The sequence below is a fragment of the Prionailurus viverrinus genome, unplaced genomic scaffold, assembly GCF_022837055.1.
Source record: "Prionailurus viverrinus isolate Anna unplaced genomic scaffold, UM_Priviv_1.0 scaffold_50, whole genome shotgun sequence".
Lineage (NCBI taxonomy): Eukaryota > Metazoa > Chordata > Mammalia > Carnivora > Felidae > Prionailurus > Prionailurus viverrinus.
In genome coordinates this window covers 1,504,403-1,531,694 of record NW_025927613.1, presented here as the reverse complement: position 1 = coordinate 1,531,694, position 27,292 = coordinate 1,504,403, and the positions used below count along the sequence as shown (strand labels likewise).

Sequence of the window (27,292 nt, the reverse complement as noted above, 5' to 3'; positions counted from 1 at the left end):
GAGCATTATAGCTACTTACAACATAGATGAATCTTAAAAATAGTGTTAGGTGAAAAACTGCAGGGGACTATTAGAGTACAAAATTTTTGTAAAGCTAAAAAAGCAAAACTGAATATTTTAAAAGAATATTATATGTATATGGTTAAATATAGAGATACACATATATTTGTGTGTGTGTGTGTGTGTGTGTGTGTGTGTATGTAGGTAACTAATAAACACAAAGTTAAGGACAGTGGTTATTGTCCGGGGAGAGGCAGCAGAATAGGCCAGGGTAGGAACACAAGAAACTCAATGGTATTTCTAATGTTTTAATGTATAATTTGAGTGATGGGTCAAAGGTATTCACTTAATTATGTTTCATAATTTATTCATGTTAAATATATTCTTTATATATATCAAATATTACATATTATAATTTTAAAAAATATGCTGTGGTGGAAATGAAGTCTCCCTGAAAGAAAATTTATTTCCTGGGCAGAACCAGATTCCCTGACAGAAGCTACCCTACGCAGAAGACAAAGTAGGTCCTCAGTAAATATTGGTTTACTGCTTTTCCAAAGGAGAACATAAGGTCTGGGTTCCCTTCCTATTGGTGCTGATCTGCAGAGCTACCTCCTTCCACACACCTAGCCTAAACCCCACAATCCTGGCTAAGTCCTGACACATGTATGACAAGAGACTGACACCTGGTGGATACAGAATGGATTTAATAAAATGGCTAAGAAGTTCATCTTTCACTCCACTTGGTGAAAGCTGGCAGTAGGGTCGGGAAAGCAGAATGAGTAGGGAAGCAGAATGAGGAAAAAACATTCAGAAACAGGAAAGGGAAGGATCTCCATCTCTGAAATGTAGGAAGTATCATCTAAATGAGACCAAAGAGAGTCCTTAAAGGAGAGGGACTTCCCTCTCATTCCTTCCGAGCCTACCAGAGGAAAGAGGCTATTATTATAGCTGCAGTAAGGAAAATGCAAGACAGGGAGGGGAAAAAGGAAACAGGTGTAGCCGATCCCAACCTAGCAAGCTAAAACCACATGTACTTTATAGTGTGGCCCGCGTCAGCTGCCTCCCCAGGAACTGCCCGTTTGGAGACCTTTGTGATTCTAAGGAGGCTGATCCCAGGCTTTCCCCGATGTAGAATGAACAAATTAGCATATACCATCCTTCTGGCCACAGTGATTGGTTAGGGGTGGGCATGTGACCCAGGATGGCTTAATCAGAGTCAATCTTGATGCTTCTGCTAAGATTCCTGGCACAAAGATGTTCCCTTTTCAGGTTGGATATAAATGAGAAAACGTGTAATCCCAGGAGTGCTGGCAGCCATGAAGTGGCCCAGGTTTAAAACGATCCTATAGAAGGCAGCAGCAGGGGGGGAGATCAGGTATTTAGAAACGGGTTGAGCCACTGCATCAGCTCTCCCTGGAGCCAGTACTACCTCTGGACTTCACAGTTACGTGAGCCAGGAAGTCTTAATTTTTAAGCCAGTTTGTAAGGTTTTCTTTGATTTAAAACCGAAAGATTCCTAGCCGATACATTCATCATACTTACTCCATCCCTATCCTCCCACAGGATAGCAGAGATCCAGGTAAGACAGTCACTACATTTATCAAGGACTCTAAAGCCAAGGGTATTGAGCTGGAAACATCAGAGGCAGGAGCCAGACACTGTGTAAGACAAGGGGGCCTCAGCAGTCTCTACAGGAGAATGAACTGCCTTAGGAAAAGAAGAGCCAAATGAGAAGCAAGTGCAGAGAAGGGCCTCTACTAGGCAGGAAGAGTTAATGTGAATATAAACACTTTTCCCCACGTACCTATCAAGGGGGTGTTGCTTGGGGGTCTTTCCCTTCATGGGATAAGGAATTCTGAAGCACGTGCCCTTTTAAGTCTTTATTACCCTGTGCTGCGGTGTCTACCTCTCCCTTTGGAAGAGCCTCCTTTTGGCTTCTACTGCCCTTGATGACACTCACTTTTGAGGTGACCAGAGGAATTTTATCTTCTGCTTCTTTGGCATGCCGGGAACTGGGGCCCTTTCCTCCTCTGGAAACAACACCATCTTCCTGATCCCGGGGAAGCACCATCCCCTTCTCAGCCCCTCCCACTGGCCCTGGTCTCCCTGACCCTCTGGCAGAGTTGCTCTCCCCTGCAGAGGCCCATGTCTCCCGTGGTAACCGGCAGGGCTGGGCAGAGTCCACGGCAGCTGCTGACTTGTCAGGGGTAGAGTTCCTTTCCCTACTTCCACCTGATTTTTTTCGAGGGCGCCCCCGTTTTCTTTTGGCATCACTTCCTGTATCCTCTATATCCTGCTTTGCTGCTTTAGCTGGTGGATCCTGCCCAATGGCCTCACTCACAGGTACTTCTGCTGATCTCTTGACACCTTTGTCATGGGGTCCTGGGTCACCACCTATGCCTACCTCCCTGTTCTCTGTGCCTCGTGGCTGAGCGAGCACCCCAGGTAGGGCTTGCCCAGGCCCAGGCCCAGGCCCAGGCCCAGGCCCGGGTCCAGGCAAAGCAGGAACAGCTGGTAAGATCATGTTAATGATGGGCACAGCTGCCTGGGGTCCCCCAGCCCTACTGGGCAGAGCCACTTTCAGAGGGCCTGAAGAAAGCTTGGGGGCCAGGATGGGGGGAGAGACTTGGAGTGGTGGAATAAGTGAGCGAGGGGCCCGGGGAAGGAGCAGAGGCAGCCGGGCCACCAGGGCATTAACCTGTGGGTTACTGGCTGCTAGGGCTGGGCTCTCCACTACACTCTTCTTCCGCTCTCCACGTGCAGGAGGGCCAGCCCCAGCCCGGGGTTCCGGCTCCTTAGGTGGCTAAAAGGTAAAGAGAGGACACAGTTAAGTGGGAAGACTGGACACTGGAGTCAACACAGGCATAGAAGGGTGAGAAAATATGGGGAAAGGGATACCAAAAGCCCCCAGCCCAGGGCAGCAAGGTCAGGGGCATCAACTTCCTTACCTGGGCTGGTCTCTCTGGTTTCTTGTGGGCTCCACCCTCTAGGCTCTCGACACCATTCTTGGATTTAGAAGACCGCTCCCGAGGGGCATGTTCATCGTCGTCTGTGGAGGTGCAGGAAAGGTAGTAAGGCGAGGGCGAGGAGGAAACAATGGACAAGTGAGGCAACTCTGACTGGTGGAGAAGTCGGAAGAAGGTGGTCTAAGGCATGACCTAATGTCCTATAAGGGCCACTAGAAATAGAAAGCAAATGCAAGGTGTCTCTACCCTAGCAGGTGGGAGGGCCTATGAAGTTGAAAGTGGCAGAGAGTTTCTCAGGACTTGAGAGATGATGGTCCACCCACCAGCGAGCCCCACTGCCTTGAGTACGTGGGCAGGAGCAGACCGGGCAGAGATGAGGTGCTGCTGCAGGAGGAAGCGGGCGACTTCAACGATGGAACTGAAGGATCGTTTCAGGATTCGTTCTGCCCAGTCACAGGTCAGAGCGCAGGCTGCCTCAACCAGTTCGTCCCGGGGTGCTGGGGTTACTTCTGGGCCCATTTCTGGCTGCAGTGGGGAAGGACATGCCCAATCACACCCCACCTTGGCCCCTCTCAGACACCAGTGTCAACCACAGCAAGACCAGACTGCAAATGGGAGTAGCTCGCCACAGGAACCCACAAATTCTCTTCACCGTCTGCCTGAGCCATCGGGTAGGTAAAGGGAATATCCTATACACCCAGAAACTATATGCAGAATGACCTAGGCTGTGTCACCCTCCACTTCGGAGAGAAGAATGCAATCGGAGGGTTGTTTGTTACTTACACTCTCAGAGCCCTTCAGGTCAAGTCCAGGTAAGGGTGGCATAGACACCAAGGTCTTCCTTCGTATGCCACTGTAGCAATATCTGAGACAAGTTAAAGAGCAGCCAACAACGGGGATCTCCAAGCCCCGTGGGAAGGTTAGGCTGTTTCTACTCCTGGCCCTCCACACCCTAAGTTTTCCTCCCCAGGTCCATCCTCCAGCCCCAACCTCTCCACTCAAGGATACTTGGACTGGCCTCGGCCACCAAGCCTTCGGGCCTTGATGTCAGGGAAGATCTCTCTGATGATTTTGCCAAAGTTGGCGGTGCTGAGTGGGCGGCAACAGGCAAGACTCTCACAGTACTTCCTGAGTAAGTGGGGGGAGGGGGCAAAGAGGGAAGATACTTAGACACCAGTGAGTATCTGAATCATGGGTAGATTCGGAGGGTCCCTGGCATCAAGTATGAGAAACCCCTTAACAAGTCAGTGGGGCTCTATCAAGGCAGGGAGCTCTCCAGGAGTGAGGGAGTAGTCCTAGCCCACCAACCCACACCCCAGCCCCCCATTCACCCACCGATAGGCATCATAAACACTTTGCTTTGGCAAACAGGTGTCAGTATGCTCTTCTAGATGGTTGCGGATCCATCGATAGGCATACATGTACTCCTCATTGCTAAGTGTACTTGGCTCTGAGCTGCAAGAGAAGTAAAAGGGACACACCTTACTAAGATCCTAATAGTTGCTGTGGTTCTCAACAGACTACCACTTCAGCAGTGATGGACCAAATCACTCGGCCCGGAATCCACCTTTTCCAGGTAAACCAGGACAGCACATTTCCTTCTTTATCAAGCGGTTATGAGTATTCCTAGTCACCCAGCCCCATCTCAGTGAGCCTTCCTTTAAGAACCAGAACCTCTGACGCCTTCAATTGTAACACCAAACTTACCTTTTGTCTCCAGTACTGGGTCCTGAGGGGAGCTGAAGGTAGAGATACAGCTTGTCGTTGTCTGAGAATTTCTGTACATCTTGCTGAGGTTGGGAGGAACAGAGGCAAGGGAAAAAAAATAAGGCCAAGAAGGACCCAAGGTAGGATCTTCTGATCCTTCCCCCCAAATTGGGCTGCCTTAGAGACTGTCAGAGTGAAAAAGGACCTTAGAAATGATCTGGTGCTGGGTTCTCACTCTATCTGAGAGGCACCTAGGTGAGCTACCATGGTGAGAGGGGAGTGGAGGGGATCGGCTTTGATTTTATTCCTACTGAGTGTCTATACCACAGGTCACAGAGAGATGAACTAAGATGCTCAAGGTCAAACTGGCAGCAAGTTGCAAAGCCAATTATCTTCTGACGGGGAAGACAACACTGCTTGTCCCACAGAAACCTTTCACTTAGGCATACCCTCTTCCTCCTCCTCCCTGCTGCACCAACTCCATCTCTCTACTGCCCTCTTCCCGAAAACACTCACCAGGATCCCCTCGACTTTGTTCTGCACGGCCTTGCTGTGGAGGAGAGGAGAAAGCTGGAGGTCACACACAAGATTTTCCCTGGTGTCTTACTGTTAGGGAGAGGAAGAGGGCTGAGAGGCCTGGCAGGTGCTCAGCAACGGCTACCATGAGGGAGAATCTCCCAGTGCTCACAGGCACTTGCTCAGGGAGAGGCAGTTCATCTACAGAGGAAGTGAAGTGCTACGGTTCTGGAGCAAGACTTGGAGGTGGTGAGGAGTACTTACGAAATGGTACCTCGGAGCCTCTGAAGAAGGGTGGTGGGTTCTCCCGCCTCAGCACTACCTGAGGGGGGCCGTCCCCCAGTCTTGGGGCTCTTAGCGTCGGGTTCATCTTCTGCCATCCCGGCATGAGGGCTAGAGTTGAGAGGAGACACGACAGGAAGATTCAACCTCCCTTCCCCTGGAGCCACCCCGCCGCTCCCCAGGCGCTCCTCGTCTCCCTACCCAGAAACACAGAGAAACAGAAAGCCTCTGAATGTCCTCAGTGGTCTTTTTTTCTCACCACTTGCCTTCTCCCCAAATTAGAAATGATCCCATTACTTCTCCAGGCCCATATATACCCAAAGAGATCTCTGCCACCTCCATTCTATCTCCCCCCCCCCCTCCCCGCTTCCTGCAGTCTCCTGAGTGTGGAAAACTGTACAGGAAGAGATAGGCGGGTTGGGAATCCACGTTAGAAATGTCCATTTCTGCCTCTGGCCCCGTCCCGCCCTCACCCCCTTAAAAAACCAAAAACAAGAACCACCACAAAACAAAGTTCTCCGATTCTCCTCACGCCTGAATTTTCCTGGGAGGTCAGAAAGGATACGAACATACTCTGCCCTTGCAGGCTTGGAAAAAACTGGGCCCAAGTTCTCATTACTTAATCTCGCCACGGCTTCCCCCGCGGCTCCCCCTCCCCACGTCGCCGGTCCCTACGTCATCTCCCTCAACCTCCCATCCTGAGGCGCACCCCCACCTCCCTCCCTTCCCCCTGCATTCAATCCCGCGTTGCTGCAAGGTGGGAGGCTTCAGGGGGGCGAACTCCTGGGCTGGGCATAGGAAACCCGGTTGGGGGAACGGGGTCCCGGATTCGGGGCACGTGCACATGGGCGAAGGAGCTGTTGAAAATACGGCCACAATCTTTTTCTGCTCTCCTCCCAACTCATACTGCCCCCTCCCTACCTTTGAACAGTCGCCTTCCAACACAAGCAACAATAAAGGTAAGGGAGAAAGAGAAACTACCTCGTAGCCACCTTCACTCCAGCCCAGCCCCACGGTCCTGGCCCAGCGGGCTCGTGCGTTGCTTTATTTTCTTTTTTCTGAGTGGCTGGAGCAGTCCCGATCTGCCTAGAGACTCGCGCGGCCTGTTCTCTCATTGGTCGTTGCGGCCACCCGGAGACAGAAGGCGCCGGGCTCGCACCGGCGGCAGCTAAAGTCTGCCTGGTAACAGATTCTGATTGGTCAATAGGGGAGGGAAAATCCAAAGTTGGTCTTATTTGAGTGAAGAGGGGAAGTCCGGGTTAGGTTTCGGTTAAAACTGGGGTCGGTTGGGACTGCCGGTCCCGAGAGGTTCTTCTCTTAAAGGGACCGCAGGACGAAAGGCCGGGCGCTGGGCTCCCTTTGGAGCTTTCTTTTCCTTTGCCCTCGTCTTCAGGGTTTCAGTTTTGCCTTCGGTTATCAGAGCAACTGGAAGAAAAGAATCAGTGGCTGATAACATAACTGGAAAATTATGGGTAATAGTGATGGAGGTTCGCTGAAAGTTCACACCACCTCCTTTTGATGAAAAATAAGTTGAACACCCCACCCTCCGACCCCCGCCCTCAACACAGCCTACAGGCATTCACAGCAAATCTGCAAACACGGGCTCACGTTGCTCTCTGATGGAGGCCTCAAAATCTCAGCAGCTGTACCACATTAAGTTAAAATGCCAAGCGTTTCTTGGTTTCCCGTGGGTATTTTATTTCCTTCCGAAGAGATGCTAATGTATTTGCATACCTGTAGTTCTGCACTCGGTGAACACTGGAATTTTGACTGACACCCCCAGGGGGTGCTGGATGCCCACATGAACTCTTGAAGAGAACATTGTGCTGAATAGGCCATGGGTTGTTAACCTTTCGGTTAAGGCTTTGTTTAGATCGCGAGTCAAATGAAAGCAGTGGACCCTCTGCTATGAAAAATGCACGTGAGGACTAAGTTTTGCATCTAGTTTCAAAGGTAAGGGACTGCAGGTTAACGATTTTTTGAATGGATGTATTTTGTTTGGCACAACAGATACGATACACCTAAAACTGTATTTGGAGTCCTGACTTCTCATACATTCTCTAGTCTCATCATCAGTGTACTTTTGTAAGGAGGACAGCAATGATGCCTGATCTTGTCACCTTTGCCCTTTTTAGCCTCCATTTATCTACTACTAGCTTCTGTGGGTACTGGGAGAACCCAGGGAATTGCAGTTTGGGGGAATAAGGATATAGTGGCAAGACGGTTTTCTAATAACAGCAAAAATGTGTCTGATGTTTACTGTGTGCTAGACACCATACCAAATGCTAAACACCTCATTTAATGCTCCTGGCAGCTCTTTGAGGAAGGTACTTACCGCCTCCGTTTTCCAGGCAAAGAAACTGGGATTTGGAGAAGTGAAGGGACTGGTCCACAGTTACATATGTAGTTAAGTGCTGGAATCAGAATCCAAAGGCAAGCAGTCTGCCTTCAGAGCCCATTCTCTTGAACACTGTCCTAGGCCGTGTAGATACATATTCGTAGATATTCATATACAAATATGGATATAGACTGATGGAAAGGTACCCCCAAACACCACAGTTTGGTATGAAGGGAAATATAGAGCACTTGATTGGAAAAAGAGTTTGGGATAAATTATGCCAGCTTAGGAATTCGCAGGTGGTGGGGAATAAATGGAAATTTCAGGAAAGAGAGAAAAAGTATCATAGCTCTGTAAAGGAGATTATTTTGACAGCACTGTAGAAGGTGAGGTTGTGTAGGGGGAGAGACTTGAGATGGGGAAAAAAGGCAGGTATTCATTTATGCCAGGCATTGCGCTAAGGGCTAGGGATATAAAGCTGAATGAGGTATGATGTACCTTGCCCTGAGAAGTAACAATAAAAATTATCTGGTAAGCATCACCACAGTAATAGCAAGAACTTATATAGAGTTTAATATGTGCCGAGGATTCCTCTAAGGGCCTCCCAGATGTTGCCACTTTATCTCATAGCAACTCTAGCCGATAGGTACTGTGAAAGCAAACCATAAAAGAAAAGATGGATAAATTTAGATACATTAATATTAAAAACTTAAATTTATTTTTAAAACCACTATGAAAAGTATATAAAATCAAGCCACACGTTGGGAGAAGATACTTTCAAGACATATAACTGACAAAGGATTATTATCTGGAATTTATAAAGGCCTTCTACAAATAAAAAGATAAATAGCCAAATCAAAAAATGGGCAGAGAAGATCAACAGGAATTTCAAGAAAGAAGCAGAAATGGTTCATAGACATATGAAAAGTTGTTCACTCTCTATAGTAATCAAGAAATTCCAAATTAAAACCACGATAAGATGCCATTTCATACCCACTAAACTGGCAACAATTCCAAAGTCTGCCAATGCTGAGAGCTGACACGGCTGTGGGCCCAGAGGAGCCCTCACCCACTGCTGGTGGGGACGTGGTTTGCTGTAATCATTTTGAAAGAGTTTGATAATGTCGAATATGGAAATATTTTATAATTCAACAATCCTACTCCTACAAACATGCCTTGAAGACAGAGGCAGTAGGATTTATAGTTTCACTGTTTGCATTAGCAAAACCTGGGAACCCCAATGTCCATCAATAGTAGAGTGAAAAGTTGTGGTATATTCATACGATGGAATGTCATAGGGCAGTGGGAATGAATGAGCCACAGCCACATGCATCTACAAGGACGAATCTTTAGAAACCGTGAAAGAACTATAACACGGAAGAGAACATACAGTACGATGCAATTTGCAAAATTTGATGGCAGGCAAAACTGCATAATATATTGTTTATGGATAAATACATATGTGGTAAAGAGTAAGAGTAATAGAATTATTACCATAAAAGTAAAGATATAACTTACCTTCAGTGAGCAAGGGAAAAGAGTTTTGGGAATGTTTCTTCAAGAGCCAATCGACAATGTCTTCCATAGGATCTAATTTAATTTGTTTGTTTTCCAAATAGACGGACAGTCTTTTCAAAATATTTATCATTTCCTTCTTCTTCTTCTTTTTTTTAAAGACTTAATTTTTTTCAGCAATCTCTATACCCAATGTGGGACTAGGGCTCACAACCCAGAGATCAAGAGTTGCGTGCTCCACCAACTGACCCAGCCAGGCGCCCCTCATTTCCTTCTTGTTATAGCTTTCCTTTCATACTCTTATCAGGTGCTAAGTTCCCTTTTTTTATGTTTATTTTTATTTTATTTATTTATTTTTATCTTAGAGAGAGAGAGAGAGAGCGCATGAGCAGGGAAGAGGGGCAGAGGAAGAGAGAGAGAATTTCAAGCAGGCTCCACTGGGATCATGACCTGAGCTAAAATCAAGAGTCGGACACTCAACCAGTTGGGCCACCAGGTGCCTGCTAAGTTCCCTTTTTTAGTTGGGTCTGTTTCTGGACCTTCTTCTTTTCTATTGACTCTATTTGTCTATTCCTCCACCTGTAACACACTGGTTTTTTTGTTTGTTTGTTTTTAAGTAGGCTTCACACCCAGCGTGAAGCCCAACGCAGGGCTTGAGCTCACAACCCTGAGATTAAGACCTGAGCTGAGATCAAGAGTCAGACACTCAACCGACTGAGCCCCCAGGTGCCCCAAATAATACACTGTTTTAATGTAATTATGTAGTATGTTTTGCTATCCAATGCTGAACATTTTCCACCCTAAGTTTCATTAATTAAAATAGTTGTGTCTACATATGGAAGATTGTATTTTCCAAATGCAGCCACAACAGTATTGCTGGTTTCACAGACTATTCCAGGACCTTGCCACTTCCCCATCAAGAGATGGAATCTATTTCCTGTCTCCCTGAATCTGGGAAGGCCTTTGTGACTATCTCAGTGAATGGAATGCAGTGAAAGTGATGCTGTGTGACCTCCAAGTCTAGGTTAGAATAGCTGGTACAGTTTCCTCTTTGCTGTCTCTTGGGACACTCACCCTTGGGACCCAGCCACCATGTTGTGAGGAAGCCAAGCAGCCGCATGGAAAGGCCATGTGTAGCTCATAACCCCAGCCAATGTCCTGGGTGACAGCCAGCATCAATCATTGGACATGGAGTGAGTGAGCCACTGGATGATTCTAGCCTCTAGTCTTTAAACTGCTCCAGCTGACACTGAATGGAGTCCCCATAGAGACCTGTCCAAATTACAAATTTGTGAGAAAAAATAGTGTTGCCATTGGTTTAAGTCATTATGTGTTGGGGTGGTTGGTTACCCAGCGATAGATGACTGGAGCACTATGCCTTTATATTTCCTGCTTAGTTCTAGAAACAGCTTAGAAATTTCATACATAACCCTCATCCCTCTAGGACAACACATTCTGGTAAGTATGCTCCATACCCATTTCATGTTCTTACAAACCTAGGTCCACCCAATCCAAGGTTTTTGTTCAATTTTTTCCTAAAAATGGGGAATATAGGGACGCCTGGGTGGCTCAGTTGGTTAAGCATCCAGCTTCAGCTCAGGTCGTGATCTCACAGTTCATGAGTTTGAGCCCCACGTCGGACTCTGTGCTGACAGCATGGAGCCTGGAGCCCACTTTGAGTTCTTTGTCTCCCTCTCTCTCTGCCCCTGCCCTGCCCCTGCTCACCCTCTCTCTCTCTCTCTCAAAAATAAATAAACATTAAAAAAAATTTTAATGGGGTTATACTATTCTCTTATATATATAACTCTGTGACTTAATTTGTTTACTTAACATAATGTTGTACATATTCCTCTAAGTCAGGTAGTGTTTAGAGAAGAGAGTTTGCTAGGCCTCAAAAATCAGTAAGTCAGGAAAGAGACTCCCAGTAGGGTGCCAGAGAATGGCCAGGAGCAGATATTTAGAACATGCAGCCAGGCAATCAACTTTGGAAGATGCAAGAAGGAGGGTGATCCTCACTAAGATAAATTCAATTACCTGAGGTTGTCCTGAAAGACTTACCCAAATTACAATGGGTAGGAGGTCTAATCCGTCTAAAGAGACCAATGATGAGTGGACACCTTCCAGAACTCTGTCATACTCTTTGACATGGTGGCCTGGGACTACAGCTTTTCTGGGCATATCCTTGAGCTCAGCAAACTCTCTAGAACTTTCCAGATGGTGTCATAAACCAACTTGTGGAGCTGACCATGGTGCTAGCAGGAGCCCCTAGATGATACATTGGACTCAAGACATGCTAAGCTCAGTTTTGGTATTCTTGCTCCCTTAGTCTGGTGTAGGGGCATGGGGTGGTATCTTTGTGAGTACAACAGACAAAGGTCCTGTCAGGGTGGGTACAGCAGGGATTAGGGAAGATTTGGGTCACATACCGCTGGTGACTAGGTCATCTGTGACAGGAAGTACTATCTTCTTTTTGGAGTTTCTGTTTTAGTGATATAGGATCAGAAGTACAGATCTAGGATACAGGTGAATTTTTAAAAAGTTTTTATTATGAAAAATTTTCAAACATACAAAAGAAGAAGGAAGTATATAATCTCCTGCATACCTATACCTATCACCCTACTTTAAGAATTTTAACAAGAGGGGCGCTTGGGTGGCTCAGTTGGTTAAGCGTTCAACTTTGGCTCAGGTCATGATCTCATGGTTTGTGAGCTTGAGCCCTGTGTGAGCCTGGAGTCTGCTTTGGATTCCGTGTCTCCCTCTCTCTCTGCCTCTCTTCCACTTGTGCTCTCTCTCAAAAATAAATAAATGTTAGAAAAAAATTAAAAAAAAGAATTATTAACAACATCTGGTCAATCTTGTTTTATCTGTACCTCCTCCACTCTCCAACTTACCTGCTCCCCGTCATTTTAATAGAGGTGCTCATTATATCAGTACATCTGTAAGTAACTTAGTATTCATGTAAATACTTCAATATAACTTAAAAAAAGGGACTTTTTTTAAACATAGTCCCAATGCCATTATCATGCCTAAAAAACTTAAACATAAGTTATTATCATTGAACAGTCAGTGTCCAAATTTCTCTAATTTTCTCAAAAATGTATTTCCTGTTATGTTCAAATCAGTATCAACAAGATCCAAACGTTGCATTTAGTTTTGGTTGATGTGTTTCTTAAATCTTTCTAAACTATACCCTCCCTCTTTCAACTTATTCATTGAGGAAACAAGTCATTTGCTTTGTAGAATTTCCCGCATTCTTCATTTTTACAATTGCATCTTTGTAATGTTTTTAAGCTTTTGAAACTTGTTCTTCTGTCTCCTATATTTCCTGTAAACCGACTGTGAGATCTAGAGACTTGTTCAGATTCATTTTGATGTTTTGGCAAGAATACTTCATAGGTAGCACATAATGCCTGGTCATTACTCTTTTTGTGATGCAGGTTGATTAGTGAGTTCTGGTTTTGCTGGTCAGCTCTATCCATTATAACATTTCATTTTGGTGTTTCATTTAATGGTTTTAGCAGCTACTGGTGACCACTGGTTAGGCTCATTTGTCACTAGAAGTTACAAATTGGTGTTATCCAAATTCTATCATTCCTTCTTAATGTACTAGCTGAAATTCCTTAAAGATCTTTTCCTCATCAACTATTTGGTTGTCCTAAGGTGGATTCCTGAGGAAAAGCAAGATAAATACTTGATTCTTTCTCTCTGTTCTCCAGTTTTCAGAATAACAAGATGGTTTTCTAGTATCTTTCAAACATGACCAATTAGAGTTTTCCTATGTGTGTTTTTATGAACTTCTGGATTTTAACATAGTATATTTCAATCTATTTCAATTATTGTTCTCTTTGAAACTCTAATTGTCCCATCTTTGGCCAGTGGAAGCTCCTTCATGTTGACTTCTGTGTTATTTTTTCTTTTGAGATAATTGTAGATTCACATATAATTGCAAGAAATAATACAGATAGAGAGAGAGAGATCTCATGTACCCTTCCTTCACCCAGTTTCCTTGATGATGCACTTTGCATAACCATAGTGCCATATCATAACCAGGAAACTGACTGACATTGATACAACTCACCAAATTTCCTCAGGTTTCACCAGTTTTACATACACTCACTTATATGTACGTATATGCATATTTAGTTCTCTGCGATTTTATCACATTGTAGATTTGTGTAACCATCACAACAGTCAAGATACACAACAGTTCCATCACTAAAAGAATCCTACTCTTTGATAGCCATCCCCCCTCAACACACACCCAGTCCCATCCCTGACCCCTGGAAACCACTAATCTTTTCTCCAGTTCTATACTTTTGTTATTTCATGAATGTTATATAAATTGAATCATAATATCTATAACCTTTTGAGATTGTTTTTTTTTTTTTTACTCAGTATAATTCTCTTGAGATCCATCCAGACCGTTGCGTGTACTAATAGTTCATTCCTTTTTTATTGCTGAGTATTATAGTCCATGGCATGGATATAGCAGTTTAACCATTAATCCACTGAAAGACATTTGGATGGTTTCCAGTTTTTGGCTGTCACGAGTAAAGCTGCTATGAACAACTGTGTGCAGATTTTTGTGTGAACATACATTTTCAGTTTTCTGGGATATATGCCCAAAAGTTCAATTTTGTTGTTGTTGTTGTTGTTGTTTTGCTTCAGACTGAGAATTATTTTGTCTTTTACAGTGACTTTGCTTCCTTCTTCCTCAACGTGGCCTTTTCTCTCCCTCTAGTTGTACAGTTTGTTCTCTCAGTCCTCAGGTCGATTTCTTGGGTATTCAGAATGATTTGACAGTTACATAGCCGTGTTCAAGGAATGAAGCAAGTCTAGGGTCTTCCTACTATACCTCCATCTTAGCTCCCCCCACTCATGTTTGGTCTTTTTTTTTTTTAAGTTTATTGATTTATTTATTTTTAATTTCTTTTTAAAATGTTTATTTATTTTTGACAGAGAGAGAGAGAGAGAGACAGAGCATGAGTGGGGGAGGGGCAGAGAGAGAGGGAGACACAGGATCCAAAGCAGGCTCCAGGCTCTGAGCTGTCAGCACAGAGACCGACACAGGGCTTGAACTCACAGACCGGGAGATCATGACCTGAGCCAAAGTCGGCTGCTCAACCGACTGAACCACCCAGGCGCCCCTTTTTAAGTTTATTTATTTGTTTTTTGAGACAGAAAAAGAGAGACAGTGCCAGCTGGGGAGGGTCAGAGAGAGAGGGAAAGAGAATCCCAAGCAGGTTCCGTGCCACTCAGGTGCCCCATGTTTGATCTTTATAAGGAATTGACAAAGTATTTTCCAGAGTAGCTGTACAGTTTTACACTTCCACCAGCAATGTCTGAATGATTCAGTTTTTCCCCATCCTGGCCAACATTTTTGTATTATCACTATTTTCTATTTTAGCCATCATGATAGGTGTGTAGTGATATCACATGGCTTTAATTTGTATTTCCCTGATGTCTGGTAATGTTGATTATCTTTTCATGTGCTTTCTTGCCATCTTTATATCCTCTTTGGTGAAATGTCTGTTCACGTCTTTTGTCCATTTTCAAACTGGAATTTGGGTTTTTTTTTTAACTGTTGAATTTTGAGAGCTTTGTATTCTAGATACAAGTCTTTGGTCAGATGTGTCCCATGTCCTTTAGATATAACCCCTGTAGTCTTCATAGATTCTGGCATGGTAAGTGTTTGAGGCTCATTTTGTTGAATGGAATTTTAAGCCTTTAAAAGTATTAGAAATTTTCTTAATGTTTATTTATTTATTTTGAGAGAGAGAGCAGGGGAGGAGCAGAGAGAGAGAGAGGGAGAGAGAAAATCCCAAGCAGGCTCCGCAGTCAGCACAGAGCCCGACGTTGGCCTCAAACTCACAAACTATGAGATCATGACCTGAGCTGAACTCAAGAGTCAGACGCTTAACTGACTGAGTCACCCAGGTGCCCCAGACCTTTAGAAATATTTAAATACGATGTAGAACGATATGATCCTTTTTCTTTCTGAAGCAGTTTGGTCATTGAAAAGGACAGGGGACAAACTTAGGAGAGAAACGTCTAGTAAGACACACTAGATCCCAAGGCCCCCATAAGTCACGCGTCACACATGCCTCCTTACTTTCATTTGTTCAGTAAAGCATTCTTTGTGCTAAGGCACAAGCCAGGTGCTGGGAATAAGCAGGTAGTCTCAATGTAATGTGACATATGTTCATGCTGAGGTTAAGTGCAGGAGGCCCCATCCTGGAGAGGGGGCCTAAAAGCCTCCAGGCTGTGGAGGATGGATTGAAAAAAATAGTGAAGTTTAGGAACACCAGTAGACACTCTGTCCCCTCAGGTCTCCTTGTGACAAGCACCTCCAAAGTCTTCACATTCTGTCTGGCCATAGAAGTGAGATTTGGTGACCTTCAGTATCATGTTGTAATCCCTGGTGTGAACTAGTCAGTCCCCCGGAGTCCTCGTCAGGACTTTCCCATACAAGATACAAAGGATCAGCAGAAGCGGGGTCACAGACTGTGCCCCCAAAGACAAGGTGATCTAAGAAATAGGTTCCATAGTTTATTTCTTGGTAAAGCAATTTCCAAGAGTTTGTGTAAAAACAGCCAGTGAGCAACATGCAACAGGTAGTCAGTAAATGAAGACACCACTCAATACGTCCCAATAGCCTCTGTTTGGCTTTGGTGGGACTATCTGCCAAGGCGTGGGGGCCAAGAGGGAGCAGCATGAAGCCAGGTGTCTGAGGAAGTGAGGGCTCAGATGTGGGATGGGGCTACCCGGGGTGGACTTCAGACCCAAATGTCAGAGCTGCAGTCACCCCCGGGGTAGCGGAGCTCATGGGCCAGGGCTGGACCTAGGGGCTCCTTCCCAAAGTCCACCAGGAAGTTGGGGTTCAACTTCAGGCCTCCCTTTACTGTGTCTACATCGATCTGCAGCATCACAGAGCCTTCCCTGGCAGAAAGAGGGAGGGAGTAAGAAAGAGGTCAGGGGTGGCCATCCCTTTCCCCCAAGAGTTTGTGATGCAGGGGTGGGTCCTAAGAAAGGAGCAGGGCCCGTATGGTGGAGGTGGGTGGGGTGCCCAAGGAGTCTTCAGGAAACCAGACTCTTCTGGGAAAGGAGGACTTGGGGAGGGGAGCCCAGGCTGTCTGCTTCTCACCTGATGAGATCAGGGTAAAACTGCTTGTCCCAGGCACTGTACAGAGATGTGGTGACGTACAGACGTTTCCCGTCTAGGCTCAGCTGGATCATCTGAGGGCCTCCGGGTACCCGTTTCCCCTTGGGAAAATCAGGGGTCAGGGCCCGTGATAACACGCGGGTCCTGGGAGAGGGATCATGGAGCATGCCCCCACCCCATACTTCTCCAGCATGGATATGAGGGTACCCATGAGCTGGAGTGGAGGGTGGGGGTGTGCGGGTGAGGGGTGGACGTTGGGGGTAGATCCTCACCTTGACCACCAGGGGCTCTGGCTGGGATTTTAGCTCCTGGTCCTCCAGCACTTGCACGGGCCCTCCCTTAACAATGCTGCCCCCAAGGAAGAGCTGGGTGGGGGGATATGGAGCAGAAAGGAGGACGGTGGTGGGAGGTGAGGACATCGCAGGAAGAGCAGGGTGCCTCAGTCAGCGTGCTCACACTCCCTCACTTGTGGCCATGGCTGCCCACAGTCCTGGCCTGTGCCACCCCTCAGTCTGCATTTTTGCTATTCCTGAACCTCCTTGATCATCCCCCAGCCACTTCCTACCGTCCACCTCATCCCCAGCCTTCTTTTTCCTCCCCCTTCTCTCTCCCCCATCGTGTTAGCACCCCACCTGTCCCGTGAGGCGGGGCCTCTGAGGGTCAGAGATGTCATACTGCCGCAGGTCCCCGTGCAGCCAGTTGCTGAAGTAGAGGAAGCGGTCATCCAGAGATAGCAGGATGTCGGTGATCAGACCTGGGGCAGGGGTGCCATTCAGAGGCTGTAAGGACTTTTGTTCCCCGGGGCCAGGAATCAGCCTTCTGACTCCCAACGTCCCCTGGACACTCACCGGGCATTTCGGGCAGCATCCAGCCCTTCACTTTCTTGGGGGGCACCTGGATGACCTTCTCCACTGACCAAGTACCTCCCTGCATCGGGAGGTGGACGGTGGGGTTAGGCAGAGAGGTGAGCCTGTTAGATTGGGGACTTGGGGTTGCATCTGGGTCTCCCCAGGGCCTGCTGTCTGCAGTGAGACAGCAGATGGAGGGCCCTCTTGCCACTTGGATCTAACTCCTGTGCAAGACCCTTAAGGTAGGGATGATGTCTCCTTCACCACTACATTCCTAGCACTTAGCACAGTGCCTAACATAGAAGCCCACAGACGTTTTTTGAATGAATGAGTAGGAATTTAGGATTCAGGGGAGAAGAGAGATGGGACAAGCGGCCTTGGTTTTTGTTCCTGGAGAAATAGGGCTAGCGGAGCCAGGCAGAGGGGCTTGGGTCAGCCCTAGAGAGAGGGGTGCCTCATGGCTATGGATGGCTGGGAGGAGAGGGCCAGAGGACACGAGGAACCTGATTCTTGTAGAAGCGCTGGATGGTGGAGCTGAGGGCACAGCCCACGAAGCCCTGGGCCGCGTCTGGGTTGTGCAGGAAGCGGACCTCCAGGGGGATGAGCCCGTCCTGCAGGGGCAGGGTCTGCACGATCTCATGGCGCTGCCAGTCCCACACGTGTAAATGGCTTCCATACAGCCCTGGGGAAGGGGTGGGGCCAGAGGATGGGCTCAGGATCAGGGCAGGGCAGCATGAGTGAAGGCTGGGGCACAACCCAGGGCATAAGGTTGAAAAACCGGTTGGAGGGATAAGAAGGATGCTTGAGCAAGCCGGAGTACTCAGCGAGTCCTATACCATCAATCACCCCAAGAGTCGGGTTCACAGGAGAGAAGTAGGAGACCTGAAGAGGGGTTTCAAGCAGAAAGTAGGGGTGTGTGTGCCCAGGCTCCTACTGGCCTGTGGGGGACAAGTCTCACCTGCCTCTACATCAGCGGGGTTGAAGCCATCTCGAAAGACATTGGGAGCCGCCCATTCACTGCTGATCATGACATTGTGTCGAGGCTGGTACCAGAAGTCATAGCCCATGGGTGCAGCGCCCCCAGGCCGTTCCCATGTTCCCTTCACCTCGAATGTCTCTCCATCCAGCAGCACGAAACCCCCTGAACAGTGAAGGAAGTAAAGTGGCAGGTAGCGACAGTGGAGATGCCAGCCTTATCCAACCCTTGCCCCCAGGCACGTCCAAGGGGCTGCAAGTCCATTTCATGGTGCCCCTTCCTCCCCCTGGATTTGCTAGCTCCTTCAATTCAGGTGCCCAAATGGTTCCATCCAGGGGACCAGGTGGGAGGTGGGGACTCATTCTGGTGCCCCTACCTCCCGTCAACTTCATCCCGGTCCTAGACCACAGGGGACATTTCTGTCCCCTTGAGCCGAGAGTCTGGGACTCAGAAGGCTGTGGCTCTCTTGCCCAGCCTCTCTCTCAGTGTGGACTCCCTTCCAGAGGCTAGGCTCCATTCTGCTCACTAAGTTGTATTTTTTTTAGAGCAGACAAATTGCATATACTCGTTATTCACTGTGAATGCCTAACATGTCCTCCCTTGCTTAGTGTGTTATGACGCCTTGATAGTCCTTTGCAAATACAACTAGATGTCAACTCCTCAGTGGTATTAAACCTAGGAGGGCCACATTCCTCCTACCTCTGAGAAGGAACTGGTGTCCCACTCCAAGCCCTCAGATGGAATAGGTAAGGTTCAGAGAGAAACAGCTCAGTGTGGTGATTAGGTCATAGATTCTGGAACCACACTGCTGGGTTTGAGTTCTGCCTCTACAGCTTATTAGCTGTATGACTTTGGCTAAGTTATTTACCCAGCCTGTGCCCCGGCTTTCTCATCTGGAAAACAGAGATGCTAGGCACACCTATCTCATAGGTTGTACCTGGCTCACGGGAGACATTGTATAAGTATTAGCTAAGACAGCACCATAAATGAGAGTGCCGATGTGAAGGTTAAGGACCCCACGGACTGTGAGACTTGCCCATGAATTCGTAAAGGCTGATATTAAATGTCTGTGTTTTCCGGGGTCATGTCATAGTCCCCCAGAACATAGTACACTGTTCTGACTGTAATTTCTAAGTGAATTTGTCATTCAAGTTTCATCTTTATAGAAATCATTGAAACGACTGAAGTTCCTTGACTATAGTTTAAATTTTGGATAAGACCCAGCCCTCTGGTTCTCCCTGGAAGGTCATTCTATCCCTCTGTCTCAGCTTGGGAGCTGTTCTCCCCACAGATGTGCCTACAGTGCCAACAGGTACCTTTGCCATTGCCCTTGGGGTCTCCCAGGGAGCTGACCATCACCTCCCCGCTAGCCAGGCAGTGGCTGGTATGGACGTAGCCCAGGTCACACTTGGCATGGATGTCTTCAGCCTCAATGACCTGGATATGGGTAAGGAATGGCATCGGAATGTTATAGGGCTGGGGGGACCCACCTGTGACTCCCCCATCCCCCCACTCCTATCTGCTGACACCATCATATCTTTTCCTTTAAGATATGAACACAATTTTCCCAGGGGGAATATGGCAGAGATTCAGTCTGGTAGCTTCTGCAGAGCAGCAAGGGAGAGTCTGAGAGACTAACTCCGCAGGCAGAAAGCACTGACTTCTCTCCCATTATCTGTCTTGAAGACACCCATGAGTCCGTGAGACCAGAAGCTCCTCCCCTGCTGGGCCATCGCCAGCATCAAGGCACAAAGATGGCACTCAACCACGTGTTGGGAGGGGTGGTTAGAGGCTCCTGCCTGAGGGAAGTCCTCGGCTCATAATTGGCTGGGGGAAAAAAGGGCTCCTTCACTCTCTCAGAGTCAAAACAAAAAGCTCCTCCCAACCCCTCTGGTGCCCACCCCCATGATTCTATATGGTGACCACCCGCAGGCCTTGGTAACCCTCCTCTGAAGTCCCGCCCCCTCCCCCTGCTGCTGAGCCCTGACACTGTGCAAGAGCTGAAGGCAGCTGGCTTGGGGGTGGCCTGTGGCCTGGAGGGTGCCCAGAGTGGCGTGTCCGTTAGATCCTTGAGCAACAAAGGCAGGCAACATGCCTTGTGTAGCTTTGGGGCACGGGGCTCGGAGCCCACATCCACCACATAGATGCGGGAGGACATGAGACAGGGCAGCATCAGCTTGGTGCGGGACTTGGTGCTGTCCCCGAAGCAGCTGCTGCAGGTGTTCCATCCTGAGTGATGCAGTTCGTCCTTCAGGTTGGGCATGGGCAGCCGGTGGATGACCTAGGATGGGAGAGGGGGCAGGAGGTGGTGCTCACCCAGACCATGCCACTGGGATCCCTGGACCCACTTGGGCTGGGCAGCACAGTACAGGCTGGTGTTCATCGTTGTCCTGTACCTTGGGGGTGCCCTTGTGCAGGGAACAGATTGTACAACCGTACCCAAGGAGGGTGAAGAAGGATGCGGCTGGGGAAGGGCATTGCCGGGGCCAGGGCTAGAGAGGGGACTCAGGGTACTCCAGTGCCCAAGCTGCACCTCACCTGGCAATAGTGGGGAGACTTGGGGTCAACGTCCACGGTGGCCAAATAATCCGGGGCCTCAATGCCTGTGTTTCGGTAAATACAGGGCAGGTAGATAATCTCTTCCCTGGGTCCTAAAGGGTAGAAAGCAGTTAGTGGGGATGGCAGGGTGGAGGGGAATGACGGGCACGGAGCTGGGCATGCCCGAGGCTGAGGCCTTAGGTCTCCTGCCCTCACCGGCAGTGGGATCAGTAGAGGGTGATGGCTTTGCACAATTCCCTTCTGGGGGCACAGGCTGGCAGATGCTGCACACTTACCTTTCATGGCCTCCAGAGGGGTAGGGTAGCCCGGTCCACACTTCTCACACTTTGTAGCTGTGAAAACAATGAGGCAGGTTGGCTCTGTCACTCGCTGCAGGGTCAAGGCTCCTTCCCTACCTGTGGCAACACATATCTCACCACGTGCTGGCCCAGGTCCTGTCCTGACTCTGGCCCTGTCACTGCCACCATCCTCCCTGGCCCTCAGAACCCTGATGCATGTGTGCATGTGGCAGGAAGAGCCTTCACAGGTATGACCTGAAGGTGGACAGACACTCAAGCAGGACCCAGGAGAGGGGCAGGAGAGGCTGTGCGGTACAATGGCTATGACATTGACTTGCGTCCCAGTCCTGGCTGCTCACTGGGACTTGCTCCAAGCCATGGGAGCTTTGGGGCAAGTTACTTAACCTCCCCAGCCTCAACATCCACACCATCTGTAAAAAGAAAGTAATAAGAATACCACGATTGGCTTTTATTAGAAGGAAACAAGAAGGTACAATGAGTGAAGTATGCAGCTTGTGCTTGCCTGACAGGAGCCCATCAAAGCCTGGCTGTTCCTCAGCGAGTGAGGGTGGTGCCTGTTCACCTCCCTTCCCAGAAAGCTGTCTCTGCCAGGGTCTGGGACACTTCCTGCCTTTCTCCCCTCTGGGTTCTGACCCCAGGCTGCTGTCCAAAGCCTGGGTTACTTCTCCGAAGGTCTGGTAAGGATCTGAGGCTGAAGTTTGGGGCCACAGAGCTGTTACCACCTGGATGTGCAGAGACCAGTTTCTACCCCCGGGTGTCACCCACTTCCTGCATCTGTAACGTTAGGTGTTTGGTCCTGCTCTGGAGGGCTCAGAGGCCCACCTACCAGAGCTATAGGGTGTGGCCCTCCTTGTCCCTGAAGTCTGGCAAGAGAAGCCACATGGATCTACCGGACCAACATCAGTCTCTGAGAAGGAGGGCTGCCAGGACCAGGTGTCAGGCATCAGGGTTTGGAGCCTGACCAGGAGGGAGAGGAAGGACTAGCACAAAGGGAGCTGTAGGAGGAAAGAAATCCCGGAGTGGAGATCACAGGTTGGGGCATTGCCTCCTTGCTGCAGCCCATGGCCGGTCTGGCCACTGCCCTGACAGCTGGGGGGCCACAAGTAGGGAGGCAGGAGTAGCCAGAGTTGAGCCTCCATGGTACCTGGAGGCCCTCAGCCGGGCCTCAGCCGGGAAGCCAGGTCCCCTACTCATGGCAGCCAAGTGACTTAGGAGGCCCAGGTGGCAGCAACAGCATTGTTGAATGCGGAAACCTGGTTTCAAGCTCCAGGTCTGATGTCTGTTCTCTCATGTTCTCTCCCCTGCTTTGGCTAAAAGCGGGTAATAATATCTTACCTTCTTTTCTAGGTGCCCATGAAGGTCAAATAAGCCAATGTATTCAGAAGTACTTTAAAGGAGAAGTGTTGTATAAATATGGGAAGGACTGTGCCAGAAGCTGGGGACAGAAATCCCAGGCAGTGGTTGGTGCTCATAGAGAGGGCTGGGTGGGTGTGGCAGGGTGAGAGGTCCAGTCCAAAGGAATTAAGGGGACTTGTGCCAGGGCTTGGCACAGGAGGGGAGGGAGAGGGGAGGGAGGTTGCCCAACACAGAACAGAAGGAGATTCAAAACTCCCAAGACCTCAAGACAGAGACACAAAACCCGCAAAGCTGAACGGAGAGAGAAATAAAGGTGTGAGGGAGGTGTTGCTGGCTGTGCTGTCTTCCTGTCCCTGTCCCCACCCCCTCCCAGCAGTTCTTAGAATCAGTCAGGCCCATGCACCCACCAGGCCCCCAGGAGCATCAGTGTTCTTTCTGGGAAACAATGCCCTGTCTTAAGCATCTTAAGCAAGATCTCTGAACATCTGTGGGTTTAGGATGAACACAGGGTAGCTCACTGGAGCTTCTAGGAGTCTGAGAGTGAGGAACAAGAGGGCTTGGGGACTGGGGGGTGGGTTGAGGGGTGGGAGGCACTGGAATAGGCGCCCAGCGGCCGAGTGTGGGCTCCGCTTTCCGTCCCAGAGTGATCAGGTTCCGGGTGGCTGGAGAGCCATCTGTCCCCAAAGGCCTGGGCTCCCTACTTCCTGGAGTAAGAAGCTGGCCCAGGGCTGAAATCAGGACTGTCATTCACCTATGGTGATAGGCCGGGGACAAAAGGTTCTCCCACTGTATTCCCGCCCCACCAGATATTCCCAGCTGCAGAAAGGCGCCTGGGCTGCAGCTGAGAAGCCAGGTGGGGGTCCAGGGCCACCCATCTCCGCAGCCCCTCCACCCTCCTCTTCTGGCACCCTCTAGAAACTTTGGCTGAGCTGGGAGATGCAGGGGTGGGGGTGGGGTGGCACCAGTGGAGCAGAGTCCAGCGCCTGCCCCCCCCCCCCAGCTCTCCCGACCTAGCTTTTCTGCCACTTCCTGTGGCAGGGTGGGTGGCACTTGGTTGTCAGAAAGCCCCCTCCTTACCCATGCTGCTTGCTGGTATGCTTTGATCCTGACTGGCCTGTCAGGAGGGAGCAGAAACAGAGGCCGGGCTGGTGTCCGAGGCACGCTGTGCCGCTGTGCCTGGGAAGGAGCAAAGGGAAGAAATTTATACAACCAATTGGGGGGCGGGGCGGGGCAGGGGGAGGGCCCCGGCTGCAGCCCAGGGTGAACCACCAAGGGCAGCTGGCCAGGACGTTCTCAAATGGCCTGGGAGGCTGCTGTTTGAGTTGCAGGGTGTGTGTGTATCTGTGTGTGCGCGTGCGTGTGTGCTAGGAGCCTGTGCATTTGCAGATATGCACTGTACCTGTGTGTGTATCTCTTGTGGGTGCCTGGGAATACTTTGTGGCTCTGTGTATGTGCACAGTCCTGTATGCCTGTGTGTATGTGTGTGTGTGTGTGTGTGTTTGTGTGTGCATACGTGCTCGTGTGAGTGTTCCTGTGTGTCTGGACTTGTGCATGTCTGTGTGTACTTAAGTGAGTTTGTGCCTGCCGGAGTGTTGCTTGTGTGGGCCTATGCATATGTGCCTGTGTGCGTGAGTGTGTGTGTTTGCGCGAGTGTATGAGCGCACATGTTTCTGTGTCAGTGCTCATCTCTGTACTTGGGTCTGTTTCCACACAGGGCCGTGGGCCCATCTGCTCCTATTCACAGTCAGGGTCAGCTCTCTCCTAAGATTGCCCTCTGATTCCAGACGTCCAGACTCCAAAAGGCACAGTCCTACCCACCCCCAAACTGCCCACCCTGTCCTCCTGCCATGGCCGCCCTGACAGGAACCAGGGTTAACTAGGACCCATGTCCAGGTTTCACTTTCTCCTGACTTGTGTATTCCTGTTGAGCTTTGAAGTGGAAGGAAAATTGGCAGCACTCATTATCACGCTCATTACTCTCATAAATCCCGGCAGGTGGAAGTGTAGTGCTCCCCCCCATCTCTGGGCTGGGTACCTCATACAGCTCCCTAGGTGGGTAGCAGGGCCCCAGAGCAGTCCAGCATGATGTCACTGTCCCTAACTGGCCTGTGACAAGTCAGAAGACTCTCAGGGTTCCATTCATCCAGGAAGGAAGGAGTCCCCCAGCTGGAGGATTCAATGCTACCAGGGCTGCCTAGCCTGCTAGTACAGGGTCTCAGGGACGTGCCACACAGCCGTCAAGCAAATGACAGGTGCTTGCTGAAGAACCAAGGCAAGGTTGAGGCCTGATCTGTTAACTCTCTCTGGGGCTGCCCCAATCCAGAGAGGCCCGGGTTCGAAGGGCTGGGCAAGGGAACCCACCCCACTTGTTTTTCATCGTGAAGTCAAGGGGCCCTCTTTCCTGAAACCTGGCTGCCTGACAGGGGTAACATTTGCTTCTTCTAGGAACCTGCTGACTCGGCGTCTACAGAAGCCACTTTCATCTTGGATGAAAGCTATGGGGTGAAGTTTTTATTGGATAGTGAAAGGGACGAAGTTTGGTCTCGAGACTGCCGGCGGAAAGATCCATGGTGTTTCCAAACCGGAGTGAAAGGAAGAACAAAGCTGGGCTGCAGTATGACAGATGATGGGCATCTGTCCTCCTGGTTCCCATGGGTAAGGGAGCACCCAGAGGGAGATGCTCTGTGGCTGCCCTTACCCCCTTCTCCTCAATATCACTCAACTCCCCTGACTCTTTCCTACATCTGGGTCCTCACCATCACGCCATCAGCCAGGCATGTGCCACAGTCAGCCCTGTGGGTGCAGCTGTCCCCCAGGGGGTGGCCCAGGGGGCTGCTTCTTCGCCTGGGCTGGCCTCCCCATCTGCTGGCTGTCTCTCCTCACCCTGCCTCCAGCCTGCGCCTCTGGCCTCCTCCTCCTCCTTGGACCCCATCTCATACCTCCTCTACTTTCCTGCTTTGGGGCTTGAAATAGCCTTACAACCAAGATCTGAAAGAGAAAGAAAGCCCATCCTCACCCCCTTGTCAAAAGTTCTGGGGCACCTGGGGGGCTCAGTCGGTTAACTGTCTGACTTTGGCTCAGGTCACGATCTTGCGGTTCGTGGGATCGAGCCCCGCGTCGGGCCCTCTGCTCTCAGTGCTGAGCCCACCTCAGATCCTCTGTCTCCCTCTCTCTCTCTGCCCCTCCCCCTTTTGCGTATGTGCTCTTAAAGTAAATAAATAAACATTTAAAAAAAAAGGTTCTTGAGTCATCACTCCCAAAGAAACTGTGATTTTGCTTATTCTAGACAAGAACCGCAAAGCACCATTCTGTCACAGACTGTAGGTTCTTCCATGCTCTGAACCCTGACCTGATGTTCTCTGTGGCTCCTGAATGGCACCCCTAGCCCCTACCTACTGCTTCCTCCACAGCCTGCAAGGTGGTTGGGAAAATTCGTTCAAATCAGGGCTACAGGTGGAAGCAGCCCAGGGAGAGGGCTCAGGCTGGTTGTAGAAGGGTCCACGGCCCATGGCGTCTTTGCTTCCATGATGGGCCACCCCAGTCAGCCTCATTGTGGCTCAGGCATCCCTAATGTTGCTTCTCAGGAACTTATGCATTCTCTCCTCTCTCTGATCTGCCCTTCCCTAGCCAACCAGAGTCCAACTGGAGCTGGCTGACTCCCAGATTGATATGAAGGCATATGAGGAGGGCCACAAGCTTCCTGCCCTGGGCAGTCCCAGGGAGGGTGAGACCCCAGCCCCGGTCTGCTAATCCCAGGAGGCCATATGCCTGACACTGGGCACCCCCACCCCAAAGGAGGGTGGGTGCGGCCCATGTTCCTTCCTGCTGGTTCAAGCTCCAAAAAAGCACAGTAAATATTAGAGGAGGTAGGTTATCAGGCCAGCAGCTGAACAGCCAGGCGGTTATGTAACCGCTGCCCGAACTTTGGCTTTGCTCCATCATCTACAGACAGAAAGCAGATTCTTGTGGCGTAGGGGGTATGGAGCCCCTCTGCTGGTTCCCCCCTTTCCTTCCAGTCTCTGCCAGACTTCTTTGGGCCTCTTTAAACAGACCACTGTTTGGCAAGATGGCGAAGTGAGGAAAGAAAGATTAAACCCAGAGAAGGGAAAGGAGAGGAGATGACGTCAGAGTCTCCAAGAATAATTTAACATTTAAAAAAGAAAAGAGACAAAAAGAGGGGCGGCTGGGGGGCTCAGTCTGTTAGGAGTCCGACTTCAGCTCAGGTCATGATCTCTCAGTTCATGGATTTGAGCTTCGACAGCTGTGCTGACAGCTTGGAGCCTGGAGCCTGATTTGGATTCTGTGTCTCCCTCTCTGCCCCTCCCCCACTCATGCTCTGTCTCTCTCAAAATGTAAATAAACATTTGAAAAAATTAAAAAAAAAAGAGAGACAGGAAAAAAAGTGTTGTTCTTCATCTCTCGCAAAACAAAAGCAATGGGGAAGCAATCCCAGTCCGGCCGGTGGGGGGGTGGGGTGGAGGGGAGGATATCAGGGATCAAGCAGAACTAAACTGAATGAACCACCTGGTCACACTCGCCCTTGCCCACAGCACCCCTACTTAACCCTTGCCACACCCCATACTTGTAGGTAAATCATCCTCCTTTGACTTAGGAAGAAGCTGAGGCTCAGAGGGGCCAAGGCCAAGGTAGGTGCTGAGCAGGAACCCCTCTCAGGTTCCTGGGTTCTGGAGCTCACAGTTTTTCTAATCACTCCAGGCCACTTGGTGTTTTGTTTGGCTCTGTTTGGCTTGGGAGGGGTGTGGGT

General features: G+C 49.4%; 2 protein-coding genes and 1 long non-coding RNA gene across 9 annotated transcripts; 1 reads left to right on the top strand and 2 right to left on the bottom strand.

Annotated features, from left to right (window-relative positions):
• Positions 1–341: 341 nt before the first annotated feature.
• RFX5 (regulatory factor X5) lies at positions 342–6,917 on the bottom strand. 7 transcript variants are annotated; one of them, XM_047847979.1, is made up of 11 exons: positions 6,456–6,916; positions 5,457–5,585; positions 5,193–5,226; positions 4,677–4,759; positions 4,305–4,424; positions 3,978–4,097; positions 3,753–3,834; positions 3,293–3,494; positions 2,952–3,052; positions 2,502–2,806; positions 342–2,471 (listed from the first exon to the last, which is right to left on the bottom strand). In XM_047847979.1, the coding sequence occupies exons 1-11, from the start codon at positions 6,587–6,589 to the stop codon at positions 1,811–1,813; spliced, it is 1,971 nt and encodes a 656-aa protein (XP_047703935.1). In that variant the 5' UTR covers positions 6,590–6,916; the 3' UTR covers positions 342–1,810. The 7 variants fall into 7 exon arrangements, with proteins under 7 accessions (XP_047703935.1, XP_047703939.1, XP_047703941.1 ...); XM_047847983.1 differs by having other exon boundaries at positions 342–2,806; positions 3,753–3,856; positions 5,193–5,282; positions 6,456–6,917; XM_047847985.1 differs by having other exon boundaries at positions 342–2,806; positions 3,753–3,856; positions 5,467–5,585; positions 6,456–6,917.
• LOC125159513 (uncharacterized) lies at positions 6,128–25,618 on the top strand. The gene is made up of 4 exons (XR_007149803.1): positions 6,128–6,433; positions 7,348–7,427; positions 22,519–22,631; positions 24,973–25,618. It is a non-coding gene; the product is annotated as an uncharacterized LOC125159513 (long non-coding RNA).
• On the bottom strand, positions 15,267–23,713 carry SELENBP1 (selenium binding protein 1). The gene is made up of 12 exons (XM_047847986.1): positions 23,605–23,713; positions 21,148–21,204; positions 20,852–20,964; positions 20,409–20,594; positions 19,630–19,750; positions 18,296–18,478; positions 17,841–18,019; positions 17,338–17,416; positions 17,122–17,243; positions 16,762–16,854; positions 16,472–16,590; positions 15,267–16,266 (listed from the first exon to the last, which is right to left on the bottom strand). The coding sequence occupies exons 1-12, from the start codon at positions 23,606–23,608 to the stop codon at positions 16,104–16,106; spliced, it is 1,419 nt and encodes a 472-aa protein (XP_047703942.1). The 5' UTR covers positions 23,609–23,713; the 3' UTR covers positions 15,267–16,103.
• Positions 25,619–27,292: the final 1,674 nt, after the last annotated feature.